The sequence below is a fragment of the Danio aesculapii genome, chromosome 3 (genome assembly GCF_903798145.1).
Source record: "Danio aesculapii chromosome 3, fDanAes4.1, whole genome shotgun sequence".
Taxonomy (NCBI): domain Eukaryota; kingdom Metazoa; phylum Chordata; class Actinopteri; order Cypriniformes; family Danionidae; genus Danio; species Danio aesculapii.
The window spans coordinates 31,353,698-31,369,533 of NC_079437.1; the positions used below are offsets into that span (position 1 = coordinate 31,353,698).

Consider the following 15,836-nt stretch of genomic DNA (forward strand, 5'->3'; position numbering starts at 1 on the left):
CCCTTTTATTAATCCAGGGTCGCCACAGCAGAATGAACCGCCAATTTATCCAGCACGTTTTACGCAGCGGATGCCCTGCCAGCCACAACCCATCACTGGAAAACAACACTACACTCACTCACACTCACACACTACGGACAATTTAGCCTTCCCAATTCACCTATACTGCATGTCTTTGGACTGTGGGGGAAACCGGAACACCCGGAGGAAACTTACGTGAACGCAGAGAGAACATGCAAACTCCACACAGAAACGCCAACTGACTGTATAATGTTTTATTATTAGCTATTCATTACCCTGCGAATTAGTAGACTTAAAAAGCTGCTAAACCCCATTTCATTGTTCGTACTTCTGTGTGTTCATTGACAACATTCATTTATTAATGTTAAATGTCTTTTTAGACAACACAAATGAATTTAGTGAGCAGCAACATAAGATTAGAAATGTTAAACATTAAGTATATTTCTTGTAATTTACAAGTCCAGGTAATCCAAAATAGTTTCAGTTCAAGGTCCTATACAGCAAAGTTGAATCTATCAAACTTACACAGTGATTATGTGTAGGTATTGGGTTTTGCCCCACTAAATGCTAGTGAATCGTTATTAACCGCTGCAGTACTCTTGTCAGAGAGTAGGAGTCATCATATCCAGTTTGCCCATTTATTGAACAAGATTTAACCATATACACTTGTCAGTGTATTTGAGGTAGTTTCTGAAAATGAGTAACAACAAATAATTACAAAGTATATCCAATGATTCAGCATATCACAATCGACATAGTAACCAACTAGTACAGTGTACTGACAAATGATATAGACTGAAAAAATATATATGCATAACCACAGTGCACAGTGTGTAATGAGTAGTACAAAGTAATGACATAAAAGTTATATAATTAACTAAAATTATCCCTAACACAGACATTAGTAATAGTGATCACAGATGACTATTATCACCATGAACCATTACACATATTAATATAATGCGACCGTAAACGTGAGTGATGCATCCAAGCAGCTCGTTAAGGAGGATCAAATTACACCCAGCGATCGCTAAACATTAGGAACATCACCACAATATCAATTACTGACCTTATGTACATTATAATAGTCAAATTCATCAATCAGATACAAGAGAGAAACTTACTTTGTCAACTACTTTCTCTTGTACATAATGCTGTCCCCGAGCAAGCGCACGCGGTCTGACTGACGTGCTGCTGACTTACTTAGTGAATACGCAGTTACGCTGAAAACGTCTATAATGTAGGCATTGCCCTACGTCTTTTACGTAAGTCCTTACGCCCTTTACGTAAGTCCTACATTTAAAGGGAAAGAATTCACAACAGTAGGAATATGTTTAATATCCTTGTACTACTTATATCCTAGCAAGTACTCACATCTTCTACGAGAAAGAAAATGCTGAGTCACAGAGACGCACCTCCATGATGGCTCTTGGGAGTTTGCACTTGTTGCTGACACAGAATGACCTTACAGATGCAATGATTGGTACAAAATTGCTTTGCTATTTTCATCTGTAATTAGATCTATCTTTTAATCAATGTGGTATCAGGTATCCAAATGCATTTATGAAGGACAAAAAAAGGTTACATTAATGGTGGAATAGTGCAATGATGCAGGATTGTACCTGATATTTGCCATATTAAGAGCAAGCTCCAGTGAAGGTGTTACTAAACATCCCACTGTTTTCCATACCAGTTGTTATAGAAAGGTTGTCAAATTAAACCTCAGTGATCAGAAATAGCTAATGCAGATAATGTTAATGGTAAAATCTTGATGAATATCTATAACTTTTATTTTAAAGAATGTATTTCAATCTGAAGTCTACTGCGTTGTATTACGCACACACACAAATGAAAAATGCATGTGGCTGCAATAAAAGTTTGAATATGCCTATTTGAGGCCTATATGATGATGTTTACAAATGGGAAATAACGCATTTTACTGTTTTCTTTTAGATTCATCTATCCAGCTATTAATTATATAAACTCAAACACTAAAAACGCTATCCATCAAACCATATCTTTGTTATCTAAATTGCATCGTCACGCTGTTACTCAGCTCGCTGTTTGATTGGCTGGTTTCAGTTCCACTGACGCATCATGTTGTGAGTGTATAAATGATGAACGCGCTCCTTCATTTTACTCACAGCTTCAGGAAGATCTGGAGAGGTTCTTGCTTCAACAGTGATTGAACGGAACTTCGATCTCGCTTGAAAATATTCTATCTCTATTTAGTTATTTATTTATTTGATAAAGTATTTATATATTAACCTGCCGAGATGGAGACTTCTCAGATTCGCCAGAACTACGTCCGCGACTGCGAGGCTGCGATCAACAAGATGATCAATCTGGAGCTTTACGCTGGATACACCTACACCTCCATGGTAAGTGTTTGTCATTCAGTCTGTTTGATCAGAACCGTTTTCGGAGAGTTATTTATCTGTTGATTATTGTTTTCTATTCTTGACACTTCACTATCAAATGTAAAATAAAAGTTGCTCTAGAAATGTACATTAACAAAAGTATTTGCTGGTTAGGATCCAGAGAGAACTGGCAAAGAACCAGCTGAAAACCAGCATCAAAACCTACATGAGCAAGCTGTTTTAAGCTGGATAAATTAGACAATAACTAAAAATAAATAACAGTAATCCAATATGTTCCTTTTTCAGTATAATTAATTTATTTGTAATAATGTGTTACATATTAACTCAGACACAACACTGGTCACACACTAACGGTATAAAAAATATATGACCAAATGCCATGCGCTGTAATGCACATAATATTTATTGAATCTGCCTGTAAACGGTTATAGCTGCAGATCTTGTTCAGTGGTAGTTTTAACTTTAACTGGATGGTTTTGTCAGCCACATGTTAGAACTGAACTGTCCTTGATGAAAAGCCTTGTAGTTTAACATGTATAGTAACATCAATTCTTATTCCTATCTCTGATTTTGCACAGGCTCACTACTTCAAACGGGACGATGTGGCTCTTCCTGGATTTGCCAAGTTCTTCAAGGAGAACAGTGAGGAGGAGCGTGAACATGCTGAGAAATTCATGGAGTTCCAGAACAAGAGAGGTGGACGCATTGTCCTTCAAGACATCAAGGTGCTTTTCTGTCATTCTGTAACATAAGCAACTCTAGTCATTGTTCTGTTGTTCAGGAATGGTCTTAACCTGCTCACTGATCTTAAATCTGCTCTTCAGAAGCCTGATCGTGATGTGTGGGGAAATGGACTGATTGCTATGCAGTGTGCTCTTCAGCTGGAGAAAAACGTCAACCAGGCTCTGCTGGACCTGCATAAGCTCGCCACCGAGATGGGAGACCCTCATGTAAGTGATTCCTAAATTCGCCTGTATATGTGTCTCTATAAAGTGGTTCTGGGAACATATTGTCCTAAATTCCCTTCCTGATGTCTTGTTCAACAGCTGTGTGATTTCCTGGAGTCTCACTACCTGGGTGAGCAGGTTGAGGCCATCAAGAAGCTTGGTGACCACATCACTAACCTCTCCAAGATGGATGCTGGAAACAACAGGATGGCGGAGTACCTGTTTGACAAGCACACCCTGGACAGCTAAACACAGACCTCTGATTATATCAAAAGATAAATTAATAGAAATTCTATAATTTAAAAAATGTTCTTATAACACACATCTGTGCAAAATTTGAGAGGTTTTAAGCTTAACATGAAGTCAAGGCTTTCCTCTTTGAATGTGAACTTTTTGATGGTGAATTTAAATAAAAGTTTTTGTCATTCATTCATTTTTATTCGGCTTAGTCCCTTTATTCATTAGGGGTCGCCACAGTGGAATGAACCACCTCGTTTTTTAATAAATATATACGCCATCTCACTTTTGTATAAGTATATAATTGTGCAGTGACTTTGCAGGTATATTTACTGTAAAACTCAGGAAGTTAGGGTAACTCAAACCGTTTGAGGAAACCAATTGCAACAGACCATTTAGGTTCAAAAACTAATTTTAATGAGTACTGTAAACTTAATCTATTTAAGTAAACGAAGCAATTTGTGCACAGTAAAACCCAATAAATGAAGAGAACTCAAACCAGCTGAGTACTGTAAAACCCAGTTAGTTAAGGCAACTCAAACCGTTTGAGGAAACCGATTGCTACAAACCATTTAAGTTAAAAAAACTAATCAATATGAGTATTGTGAACTTACTCCATTTAAGTTGAAGTAATGAGGGATTTAATTAACTCATTGCCTTCAACACTGAGTTCAAAACTCTTTTTAAATAAGTAGAATTAACTTTCAGTGAATTTTGAGTTAACTACACTCATTTCATTTGATAAAGTTGGCTGTTGGGTTTAACAGTGTACAAATGTTTCAGTACTCATCATGCATAAAGTGGTTAAGTGGTTAAAAGTGGTTAAGAAAAAAGGAAAAAGTAGCGACATCACTCGCCCTATAATCAGAATCAGAATCAGAAAGAGCTTTATTGCCAGGTATGTTCACACATACGAGGAATTTGTTTTCGTGACAGAGCTTCTACAGTGCAACAGGATTACAGAGACAGGACAAAAAACAGATAATAAATATATATTTAAAAAAAAAACAAAAAAAAACAGTTGTACTATATACAGTTGTACCATCTTAAAATCTTTACGTGGTCTTCTAAATTAATAATACAAATACCAACATGAATTTATACTATATACAAAATGTGTGGGATATTTCATTTTACCACAAGAGGGTGGTGTTTCCTCAGCATAGCCTATATGACCGTAAACGCTAAAGAACCGATACGCTGTGGCGTTCAGCTGATATATTATTATTTTGTTTCCCAATAAATCTCAAATCGTCAACTGTGTGTGATATTTCATAACCAACGAACACGTTTCACAGCTTCCTCGTGTCATAGCCGATCAATCATGCCTATTAACTCCAACAATGCCTGAGCCGCCGACTAATCCGATTGAGAAGGGTCACTGAACAAAAATATATTGGAAATTAGAATCGGATAAACAGTATGCTGGAGATTAAACGAGATAGGCTACTAGCAAATAGGCATACGTGATGGATGAAATAAGACTGTCACACGAGAAACAGCAGGACACATAGCCTAACTGCGAACAGAAGGGAAAGTACGATTAATCCAAGGGAAAGAGGGTTTGGCGCTTCAAATGCGCTTTGGGGAGAGAGAGGGACAGATGATAAAGTGGATGAGGAGTGTAAGTTAGAGCAGTGTGTGAGAGGGCTGCTGCGCTACTGTCCTTTCCAAGCAAAACACAAATTTATATCTGTATTAGAGGGCTGGATCAGTGGCAGATCATCAGGTAAGTTTCATCATTGTTTAATATTTGGTTCATTTGACGCGCGCAACATGTTTTTGGAAAAGATTAACTTTTGTGCAGTGTCAATTAAAAACCTGTTGTTGGTTTATAATAATACAGCCTGCCGTTATTAAAATCAAATTATTACAGAGACTACAATACTTTGAAAAACGTAATTAAAATATTGACAACAATAAATGTTTTATTTAAACATTAACAATAATAAATATTTAAGAAATATAAAAATAATAAGCTCTCAGCAATTAAGTTCCTGGGGACCAGGCTACAAACCAGTCTGCATAGTTACCTGAAAAAAAAAATACAATTTAAAATGAATGTAAAACAATAAAAACGGTTTTGAAATGTTATGGCACTGCGGTATTAATAAATTAATAACCATCACGATTTATTCTTTCTTTTTTCACGTTTTGTGCCATTAATAAATTATATGCTTTGGTAATAGTGTTTTAGGCGAGTTTTGCTCAACTAAATTGATGCTTATCTCTGTGTGTATGTGACCTCAGTCGTAGACGACTGTGTATTAAGCTTTTTTTCCTTTTCTTTTTCTTTTTTTTCAAAGAAAAAGGGTGTCTGGATGAGATTTAGGTAATCCGAAAAAACAGTAGTGCTGCGCGCTGGTGGACGCAGCAGCGATGAAGGGGGAAAAAACAAGGCCGCGTGACGCGACTGATGTCCTGTGACGCACTGAGCGACAGGCCTACTTTAGCCAGATTAGGACAGATCGTGTTTGTAGTGACACAAATTACGGGTCTTGAACTCTCATTATAAACTTCCAAGGTATATGCATTCCGGTGGAAAGATTGTAAATATTTGCGTAATATTGCGAATAATATTGTAATATTGAGATTAATATTGTAGCATTGTAATATTGGGATTGTAAATATTGATTTGCGTAATATTTGGGAATAATGTTTAATTTTGAGAAGAAAAGCAAAAATTAAAAACAATATAGTTGTACGGTTTATATGTTGTTGTAACCTATGTAATTGCATTATTTACCCATGTAAAAAAAGTTAGTTATTATACATTCAGTTAGATACCTAATATGAAAAATGGCAAAAAACATGACTGCTGGGCTACAAGCACATGCACTAAATATGTATCATGTATATTGCCCTAAAACAAAAATATACTCCTCAATAAATAAATAAATAAATAAAGACAACACAGAGTTTCACTGTGTTGTTTAAGTGTTCCCTTTATTAATTTTTGTAGCAGTATATATATATATATATATATATATATATATATATATATATATATATATATATATATATATATATATATATATATATATATATATATATATATATTATAAAACGATAGGCTACTTATAATTTTAAATTGCTTAAAATATTTTACATGACATAAGTATAAATAAAATGATACACCCTTAAAAAAGTCATGCAAGAAAAGGTTTATAGGTACACATTGTGTGCAAGGGCATTTTAATATCTATATTCTATTGAACCTGTCTCCACACATTATAGTTTTCATTATTATAAAGATTCAATGATTAGAAATGTTCTTCACAGTGCCATCAATGCCTTCATGGATATCTGAGGCAGAGTTGAGCTAAATTAATTTAAATGTAGCAATAACACATATATCCAACAAAACAATCAAGGATATATTTTAATATTTAATATTTAAATAATATTTTAAGGGGCCGACTTCAATTTGAAGCTTGCTTTGGGTCTGTCTTTAAAAAAAAAAAGGAATTTCATCATTTTAACCATGTCTGTGTATGTCCCTCATTTTATATCACTCTGGACAGTCTACGTGGCTGACGATTAAAGAAGCTACAGGAAGAGAATAATCACAAAATCCTGCCCTCATAAATCGAGCCTTGACCTTGAACGTTCTGATATACAATAAAAGTGCAGTGGTCACTGGAAGTCAAAGTCCTCTACATGACAGAATGCCATTGGCTATAATGTGAAAGCGAGGCGGCAAGGGGAGGCCCCTGTTCCTAATTTACTTAAACCCAAGGATTTTTGGATTAGCTTTGGCAATTAATCTTGTTACGCATCTGCTGAGAGTGACAAGAGGTCAGTTTAGCAGAGCAGGGCAGGTGGAGATGACTATTGTGTGTTAATGTGTTTGACAAACATTAGAGTTTTGGAGCACATTTATAGTATTTGGAAACATATGGGCGTTACGTGTGGATGGTTGTGTTTTGGCATTCAAGAAGGATTAACAACAGACATGCTAAGCGCCAGCGTGACCGATTAGTCCATCAAAAGTCACGCCAGAGACACAAAGAGGGCAGAGGGAGGGAAGTGGAGAGATAGTGTGGGTTTGACAGAAGGATGGTTGGAAAAGAGTACTGTACATTATAATTATAAAAAAAGAGGGACATTAAATGAATGCTTTAGATGAAGTGAGATGGATTTAGGAGATATATGAGATTTGGGGCATTTAGTTTACATGGGTTATTTCAGGACAGTAATAGCCTGTTTTATGTTTCTAGCTGATCAGCCATGCGATTGGCCAGTATGCAGCATCGTGGGCGGAGAGCAGCAGAATCAGAGGAGGAGCCTAATCGTGCTCCGCCTCCTCCTCCCCCTCCCTCTCACCACTCCCACAACTTTGTAAATATGAAGAACAAGTTCTTCAATGAGCTTGGACATCTACCTAGTAAGTAATTAATGTATGCCAAGATATTTGCCACACTTCACTTCAATCCCAGTAATCTAATAAAGTCATAAGACCATTATATATAACTGCTTATATATAAAGGTTCTTATGTTGCGAACCAGAATTTAATGTCAGGAAAACTTTTCTGACAAAGAAATTCAATGACAGCTGATGTTGATATTTTAATGCTTTTAAATCATGCTATCATCATGCCAACATCACACCGATGTCAAAAACCACCAGATGCACTGATAGTAAATTTGTCAGCTTATACTGAAAGCCGATTGTGGTTTAGCCTGTTATGCTTATATTAAATAACTTTAATCTCTATTTCAACAAGTGGGTTTCAGAGTAACTGGTCTCATAAAAAGTAAACATGCTTAAACCATACACTCATAAAAAATGTGGGGTTGTTTGAACCCAAATTTGAGTAAAAATAGACAAACGCAGTAGTTGGGTCAAAACTATTATTTAAAAATATGTAACCCAACCATTAAGCCAATGCATATTTTACCAAAACTTGGGTTAAACAAACCTGGAGTTTTAGAGAGTTGTTAAATTCTGAGAATTTAAATTACATTTTCATAACCTTATAAGTTATCAATGTTAATATTGACTGAATTATATATATTAAAAATCATCATCACTAGTAACTCTGAATAACATTAGCTTGTGAAAGTTCCACCATGCTAACCTTTTGAAGTGCAAAGAAACAGCATCACTTACATTTTCTTTACAGTATGAGTTCTATATTTTACAAATATCTTTGTCCTGATAATCAGTTGTTTTAACCATATTTCTGATACTCATAATTTCTTGTATAAGAATCTGAAACTGATCGTTTGGTGATATATTAGTGCAGGGATTCCAAAACTTTTCAGCCCGCAACCCCTAAAATAACAATGCCAGTGACTCGCAACCCCCAAATTCCTCAGAGGTGATTATAAATATACAAATGTTGTGCATAATAGGCCTATATAAACATGAGCATACAGACAACACAAAAAGTCCAACAGTCTAACAACCATATCATTTTTATAGTCATTTATTAATTTGTTTAATTTAATATATACCTCACCTAATGAGACTGGTGGACACAATGTTTTCAGCACAAGTCTATTTTTGGTTTAATTTTGGAGACCGCCACTCGGAGATCCTCCTCAATGTTCAGTTGTGGCCTGTATTTATTTTTGATGGATTTGATTGCCATCAATCTGCTGCAGCTGACGCTATTGCTGTGTTGTTAATCTACACAATTCTATGAAAACATAAATTTAAAGGCTGAGGGCTTTTCATTTGCATGTTGTTGTTTTTTAAAAACTACTATTTTTATCTTGTGGGTTGTGGTTAAAATTTGGTAATTCTAATAGTTTAATAAAATTTATTTGACTTTTAGAAATCACCAAGCAACCCCCTGTCATTGTCCCACAACCCCCCCCACTTTGGGAACCACTGTATTAGTGCAACACTATTATTTATTTGAGAGGCATTCAATTTAATTAACATTTATTGAGTAGAACTTTTCCTAACATATTATATTTAGTTTTAAAGCAGCTAAGGTAATTAGGTTATGATAGCCCAAACTCAGTGCATATGCAATGGTAAAATATTAATGTCCTTATTTGATATTAAAATTTCATTGCATTTAAGCCATGGAATTAGGTTGCCTAAAAGTAACGTCTGTACTACTGGCTCTTGGCATCAATCCAATTTTTTTTTTTTTTTTTCACTAAATAAGTAACACCTATCCAATGTTTTTCTGACATTAATTAAAGTCTGCTCTGGTTCCAGCTGGCATCATTCATGTTTCATCATATTATCATTAGAAACACAAACTGCTATCAAAACATGTGTGTTTGTGATCAATTATTTCTCCATTTTCCCATTTCCTTGTAAATCCTTCATGCTTTCATCTATTCCATAAACAGACCACAAGATCAGAAGTAAGTTGCAATTCGTCAGATATCAATTCATCCATTTATTTTTGAATGAACTCTGACTGACTTTCTCCTCTCTACAGTGCCCATGTGGGCTATTGGTGCCATAATTGTGGTTGTGCTTGCCCTGGTGGGCTGTTTTGCTTTTTGCATCTATAAGAAGTGCTTGGGCGGTAAGAAGAAAACAAAGAAAGTCAGAGAGAGAAAGGGAGGAAGAAGGAGGATGAAAAAGGAAGGAGAAGAAGAGGCAGGAGAGGTAAGAGAAGTTCAAAACTGTTAGTCTGTAAAATGTTTCTTTTTTTAATAAATGGGTAATTTTTGGACTTAAGGTTTACATACATTTACACCTCCATTATTCAACCCTCATAGGAACAACCTAAAGAAGGAGAGGGCGAGGGAGAGAAAGAATATTATGGGAAGTTGGAATACACTTTGGACTATAACTTCACTGAAAATCAGGTTGGTTGAGAAGTGGACGTTTTCATATGCATAGTAATTGTGAAATAAAAGGATTAATTTTTTATACAAACCAAAAATAATGTGCGAGTAGCTACTTTATTTTGAACACCAGACCCACTATCTCTTTTTTTAATAATCCTCAGCTTATTGTCGGCATTTTACAAGCCCAAGATCTTCCTGCCATGGATATAGGTGGAACATCTGATCCCTATGTCAAAGTTTATATGCTACCAGACAAGAAGAAAAAGTTTGAAACGAAGGTCCAGCGGAAGAACCTATGCCCTGTTTTCAATGAGACATTCATATTTAAGGTATTGTAGTTATATACTGTATCTATAAATATGCATATTGGGGGTTGTCCCAAATTCATTTCTTTGTATAAATATTTAGATTATTTTTTTCTTTATTCCTTTGGTTTCTAGATCCCATTTAATGATCTAGCAGGACAGACTTTGGTCCTGCAGGTGTTTGACTTTGACCGCTTTGGCAAACATGATGTAATTGGAGAGATCAAAATCCCCATGAACAGTATTGATCTGGGCCAGCCTATACACGAATATAAAGACCTGGTTGGAGGAGAGAAAGAGGAAGTAAGGCTTTGCTTCATCTATTTTATCCTTTATAGATGCCATTGTTTTGATGCCTTTCACATAAACAATTTGCTCCTCCTGTCCACCAGCAAGAAAAACTGGGAGATGTCTGCATTTCCCTGCGCTATGTGCCTACCTCTGGAAAGCTGACCGTCTGTATCATGGAAGCCAAAAACCTGAAGAAGATGGACGTGGGTGGTTTATCAGGCAAGTGTGGTTATTATGCCAAAATGATATATTCATAAGGGATTTTCACAGGGTGAATAAATGGAAAGTTCATCCAACAATAAAAATTATGGCCAAATTTGCTAGCAATTTGAGTTTCTTTCTTTCTTTTGAGTTTCTCTGAAAGTATTTTTGGGTGAATGCTGGAGACGACTTGACTACCATACTATTTTTTTCCTACTATGCATGTCAATAGTTACCAGTTTTAGTACTATGAAATATTGTCTCAAGTTGGCAAGTAGAAAATGGGATAACAACCAGGTAATGAACTTGGCATTACTTTTGTTGTTTTTACTATTAACAATAATAGCGCCTTTGTAGGAGTTTCCACAGTGCAATTCAAAAGTGTAAATTAATGGAAAACATCTGTGAACCGGGAAACTGACAGTTTAGAATTACCCAGTTTTCTTTTTTGTGAAACACTCCAATGTTGAACCCCTTGAGTTGGCTTTTATATTAACTATGAGCTGTTATTATTTCAAATTTCACTGTATTTAGATGAGAATTATGTACTTACAGTAGTTTGTGGTGCAGCCAGACAGCGATATGCAGCACACATTTTAAATTATTCTCATTAAATATTACTTTTTAATATACTTTGAAATATTATTTTTATACAAATATTATAGAATAAATATAGTGTTTTTTCAAATGTTGCAGACTTTAGAGCCACATTTCTATCATAACGTACTAATGGCATTTGTATGTCATGCTTTAATTCCTTTCCTCTTTTAGATCCTTTTGTGAAAATAGTTTTGCAACACAATGGAAAGCGCATCAAGAAGAAGAAGACCACAGTCAAGCAGAACACACTGAACCCATACTTCAATGAAAGCTTCAGCTTTGAGATACCTTTTGCTCAAATTCAGGTAACCATTAGATGCATGGCTACTGCTCCTGTGCTTTATTTGCATCCTTAATACACTACCTGACAAAAGTCTTGTTTCAAAAGTTCCGATCCCAATTGTAAGAGCAACAAATAACAAATAACTTGACTTGACTTGAATTCTAGTAGATTTACTTTTAGTAAAAGTGGCAGAAGGTACATTTTTTAGATGAATCATCTGTTGAACTGCCTCCCAATCATCACAAATACTGCAGAAGATCTTCTAGAACCCGCATGGACCCAAAATTCTCAAAGAATCATTGTTTGGTGAAGGAAATATCATGGTTTGGGCTTACATTCAGAATGGGGCCATGCAAGAGATCTGCAGAGTGGATGATAACATCAACAGCCTGAGGTATCAAGACATTTGTGCTGCCCAAAACATTACAGACCACAGGAGAGGGCAAATTCTTCACCAGGATAGCACTCCTTCTCATACTTCAGCCTCCACATCAAAGTTCCTGAAAGCAAAGAAAGTCAAGGTGCTCCAGGATTGGCCAGCCCAGTCACCAGACATGAACATTATAGAACATGTCTGGGGTAAGATGAAGGAGGAGGCATTGAAGATGAATCCAAAGAATTTTATGAACTCTGGGAGTCCTGCAAGAACGCTTTATTTGCCATTTGCCTTTATTAATAGGTTATTTGAGTCATTGCAGAGATGGGTGGATGCAGTCCTCCAAGCTCATGGGAGTCATACACAATATTAATTATTTTTCTACTGCATCATGACTTTATATTCTATACTGTACATTATTTCTGTCAAGTGACTTTTGTCTAAGCAAAGTCAGACCTTACTGTCTCTTACTGTTACTAATTAAAAATCAAGGCATGATCATATATTATTTTGGTAAAATAAGCATAATCTAGAGGCCTTTGCCACTCATATCAGACACTTCTGATACCAAATGATCAACTAAAAGTCAAGTTATTATTTGTTGTTCTTAAAACTTGGATAAGCGACAAGACTTTTGTCAGGTAGTGTCTATACAGATTCACTTTTTGGTCCTCTAATACCTCAGAATGCCAGCTTTTGCAATTGATATGGTTACTGGTAAAATAATCTGCCTGAACAACTTTAAGAATAAAGTGGACAAAAATATAATTATACCTATTTTTCTTTTTCCTGTGTCCCTGCAGAAGGTGCAGGTGCTGATCACCGTCTATGACTATGATAAACTGGGAAGTAATGATCCAATCGGGAAGTGCTGGATTGGGTTTGGTGCAAGTGGGGTTGGCCTACGTCATTGGTCAGACATGCTTGCCAATCCCAGACGACCCGTGGCCCAGTGGCACACACTTCAGCCTGAAGAGGAAGTAGACGCTGCCCTTAAAGCACCCATCCGCTAAATGTCACACTTATCCACTCTTATCAAATAAAGGTTTTCAGCACACATTCGGCAAAGCATCATTTCAATCTTATTCATCCTGTCAGTGAGGAGTTTCTTTCTTTTATGCTGTGCACATCATTATATCCTGTACCCTTCTTTACTGTGAAATCACTTTTATAAATGTCACTATGTATAATTTGCTTGTGCTTCTCATTCAAATGTCTGTATGTGAATGATAACTGTGTGTTTGAAAGTGTTGTATGCGTGTATGTGTCTATGTGAAAACTGTCCTGTTTGGCCTCTTTTTTTCTGTGAATCAAGATGTCTATAAATACAGCTCCTGGAATATAACATTTTTATACACGTGTTTTCTTTTATATACACAGTAGACACATAGTAGGAGTTCATCGCAAATATTTTTTAAAAATCTACTAGAAAAAGAGTAGTTTAATATGGCAGAATGTAAAAATGTCCACCAAGAGCAAATGTCTGGTTGGTTTCAGTAGTATTTAGAGATGTCCAGTTGTAGTTGGAAGCCTGGATTAATCTTGTGCCGTTTCCGGCTGTGTTCCAAGTGCAGCGCTGGACTAAGCCATACATGTGAGCAGGGAATTAGAGACAGGGAAGGGTGGGTGTGTGGAGAGGATGAAGGAGACCAGAAAGGACACAGATAAAGTCAGAGTACAGATAGTGACTCGGCGCTGGGTAAATAAAGAGACTGCAATTTACATTCAAAGTTATTTAACTGTTTGATCAAGTTATCGTTAAGACATCAAAACAGACAAATTAACAAAAAATAGACAATTTTTACAACAAAATGGCTGTGTCTGAGAAAGCCTATGGAGCCAAAGATAGAGCTATCTTTAGAATAGTGGAGTCAGTTTTGGGGCTAGATGATTAATCTGTAAATACCCTGGAATGTCCTTAAAAAACAGTAGCATAACATTTACAGACAAAAAAGTATAGATGCCAGGGGGAGGTAAATAAAAACAACAACATGTACCGTTAAAAAAATTAAATAAAATGAACACTTAACACAATGTAGCTCCAAGTGTTCTCTTTATTTTATTTTGAGCGGTATTTAAACAGACAAATATAAAAATTAATTAAATACATTATAAAATGTACAGTTTTTCTATAGTGCGTGGGGCTTTCTTGGTTAAACAGTCTCTGATACTGGTAGGCTTGTTAGCAATAATTTACATTAGCACGTCTTCACCTAACATTGCTGTTTTCAGATTAGCTAAAGTCTTCTCATTTTCAACAGGCTTTTTCAGTGCTCTGTTCACAGACAGTTTGTAAACAGTACATTCGCATGCTCGTTCACAAAGCGAGAAGGTTTTTGATGAACAATAGGTCTCTACTTACCAAAATGAGTATTGTGTGAACGACATGGAACTCTAGGCCAGCAGATGGCGACTGCAGATCAAAACTTCAGCACTGATGTGAGTTTTTGTTTGGTGATGTCTCTCAGCGGTGCTAATTGATAACTCGCCTCATCCCTCTCACCAGCAGTGCAGGGTAGTTTTATTAGTATCATTTATTCAATTAAGTATTATTTAATTAAAATACATTATTAAAATACAATATTAAAATTCTTTAGACAAGAGAGCCTCTCTTGTACCACCCCGTTACCTACAATAAGTATGATATTTCAGTAGTAAAATAACAAATTCAAATGTTTTCCAAATAATAAAGTGTCCTCATTTAGAAAGTCTGTAGTTTAATACATTTTTTGGTTTTAGATTTTTAACTTTGATTGAAATTAATTTTTTGCGCTAAAAAAACGAATTCACTTAAAAAAAAAATCAAGTTGCATTTTTATTTAATCCACACAGCAAGAACATCACTCAGCATTAATTTATGTAACATTTCATTTCCTTTCCATAAACCTTTAAGAAAATGACAGTGTGATGAGGTGGTATCTGCTGTGATGGGTTTGTTCACTGTGACAGGGTGGTATGGACAATGTTTTTTAAAAGTAACTTAACCAGTGTAAACCTTTAAACTGTAATTTGTGAAGTAAAAATATCTAGTTTTTATTTTGGGTTAGAGTAATGAATGTAAAATTAGACCATAGAGCCAAGATGGACCACCACAATATTTTGCACATAACTACCAACACACACACACACACGCACGCACGCACGCACGCACGCACGCACGCACGCACGCACGCACACACACACACACACACACACACACACACACAGAGTTGTAATACAGTATACAGTTGAATTCAGAATTATTAGCCCCCCTGTTTATTCACCCCCCCCCATTTCTGTTTAACATAGAGCAGATTTTTTTTCAACACATTTCTTCACATTGCCATGATGACAGTACATAATATACACTATACAGCGTAAGTTAATTAGGGAGTATAGGGTAATAATGATGGTTTGTTCTGTAGACTATCGAAAAAATATATAGCTTAA

At 35.8% G+C, this 15,836-nt stretch overlaps 2 protein-coding genes across 2 annotated transcripts; both read left to right on the forward strand.

The window, feature by feature from the left end:
* The first annotated feature begins 2,285 nt into the window (after window positions 1-2,285).
* On the forward strand, window positions 2,286-3,730 carry LOC130219047 (ferritin, middle subunit-like). The gene is made up of 4 exons (XM_056451320.1): window positions 2,286-2,402; window positions 2,981-3,127; window positions 3,227-3,352; window positions 3,449-3,730. The coding sequence occupies exons 1-4, from the start codon at window positions 2,298-2,300 to the stop codon at window positions 3,596-3,598; spliced, it is 528 nt and encodes a 175-aa protein (XP_056307295.1). The 5' UTR covers window positions 2,286-2,297; the 3' UTR covers window positions 3,599-3,730.
* Window positions 3,731-5,229: 1,499 nt separating this feature from the next.
* syt5a (synaptotagmin Va) lies at window positions 5,230-13,705 on the forward strand. The gene is made up of 10 exons (XM_056451329.1): window positions 5,230-5,315; window positions 7,807-7,973; window positions 9,902-9,916; window positions 9,994-10,166; window positions 10,280-10,369; window positions 10,513-10,680; window positions 10,792-10,959; window positions 11,049-11,166; window positions 11,920-12,053; window positions 13,211-13,705. The coding sequence occupies exons 2-10, from the start codon at window positions 7,817-7,819 to the stop codon at window positions 13,418-13,420; spliced, it is 1,233 nt and encodes a 410-aa protein (XP_056307304.1). The 5' UTR covers window positions 5,230-5,315; window positions 7,807-7,816; the 3' UTR covers window positions 13,421-13,705.
* The last annotated feature ends 2,131 nt before the right edge of the window (window positions 13,706-15,836 follow it).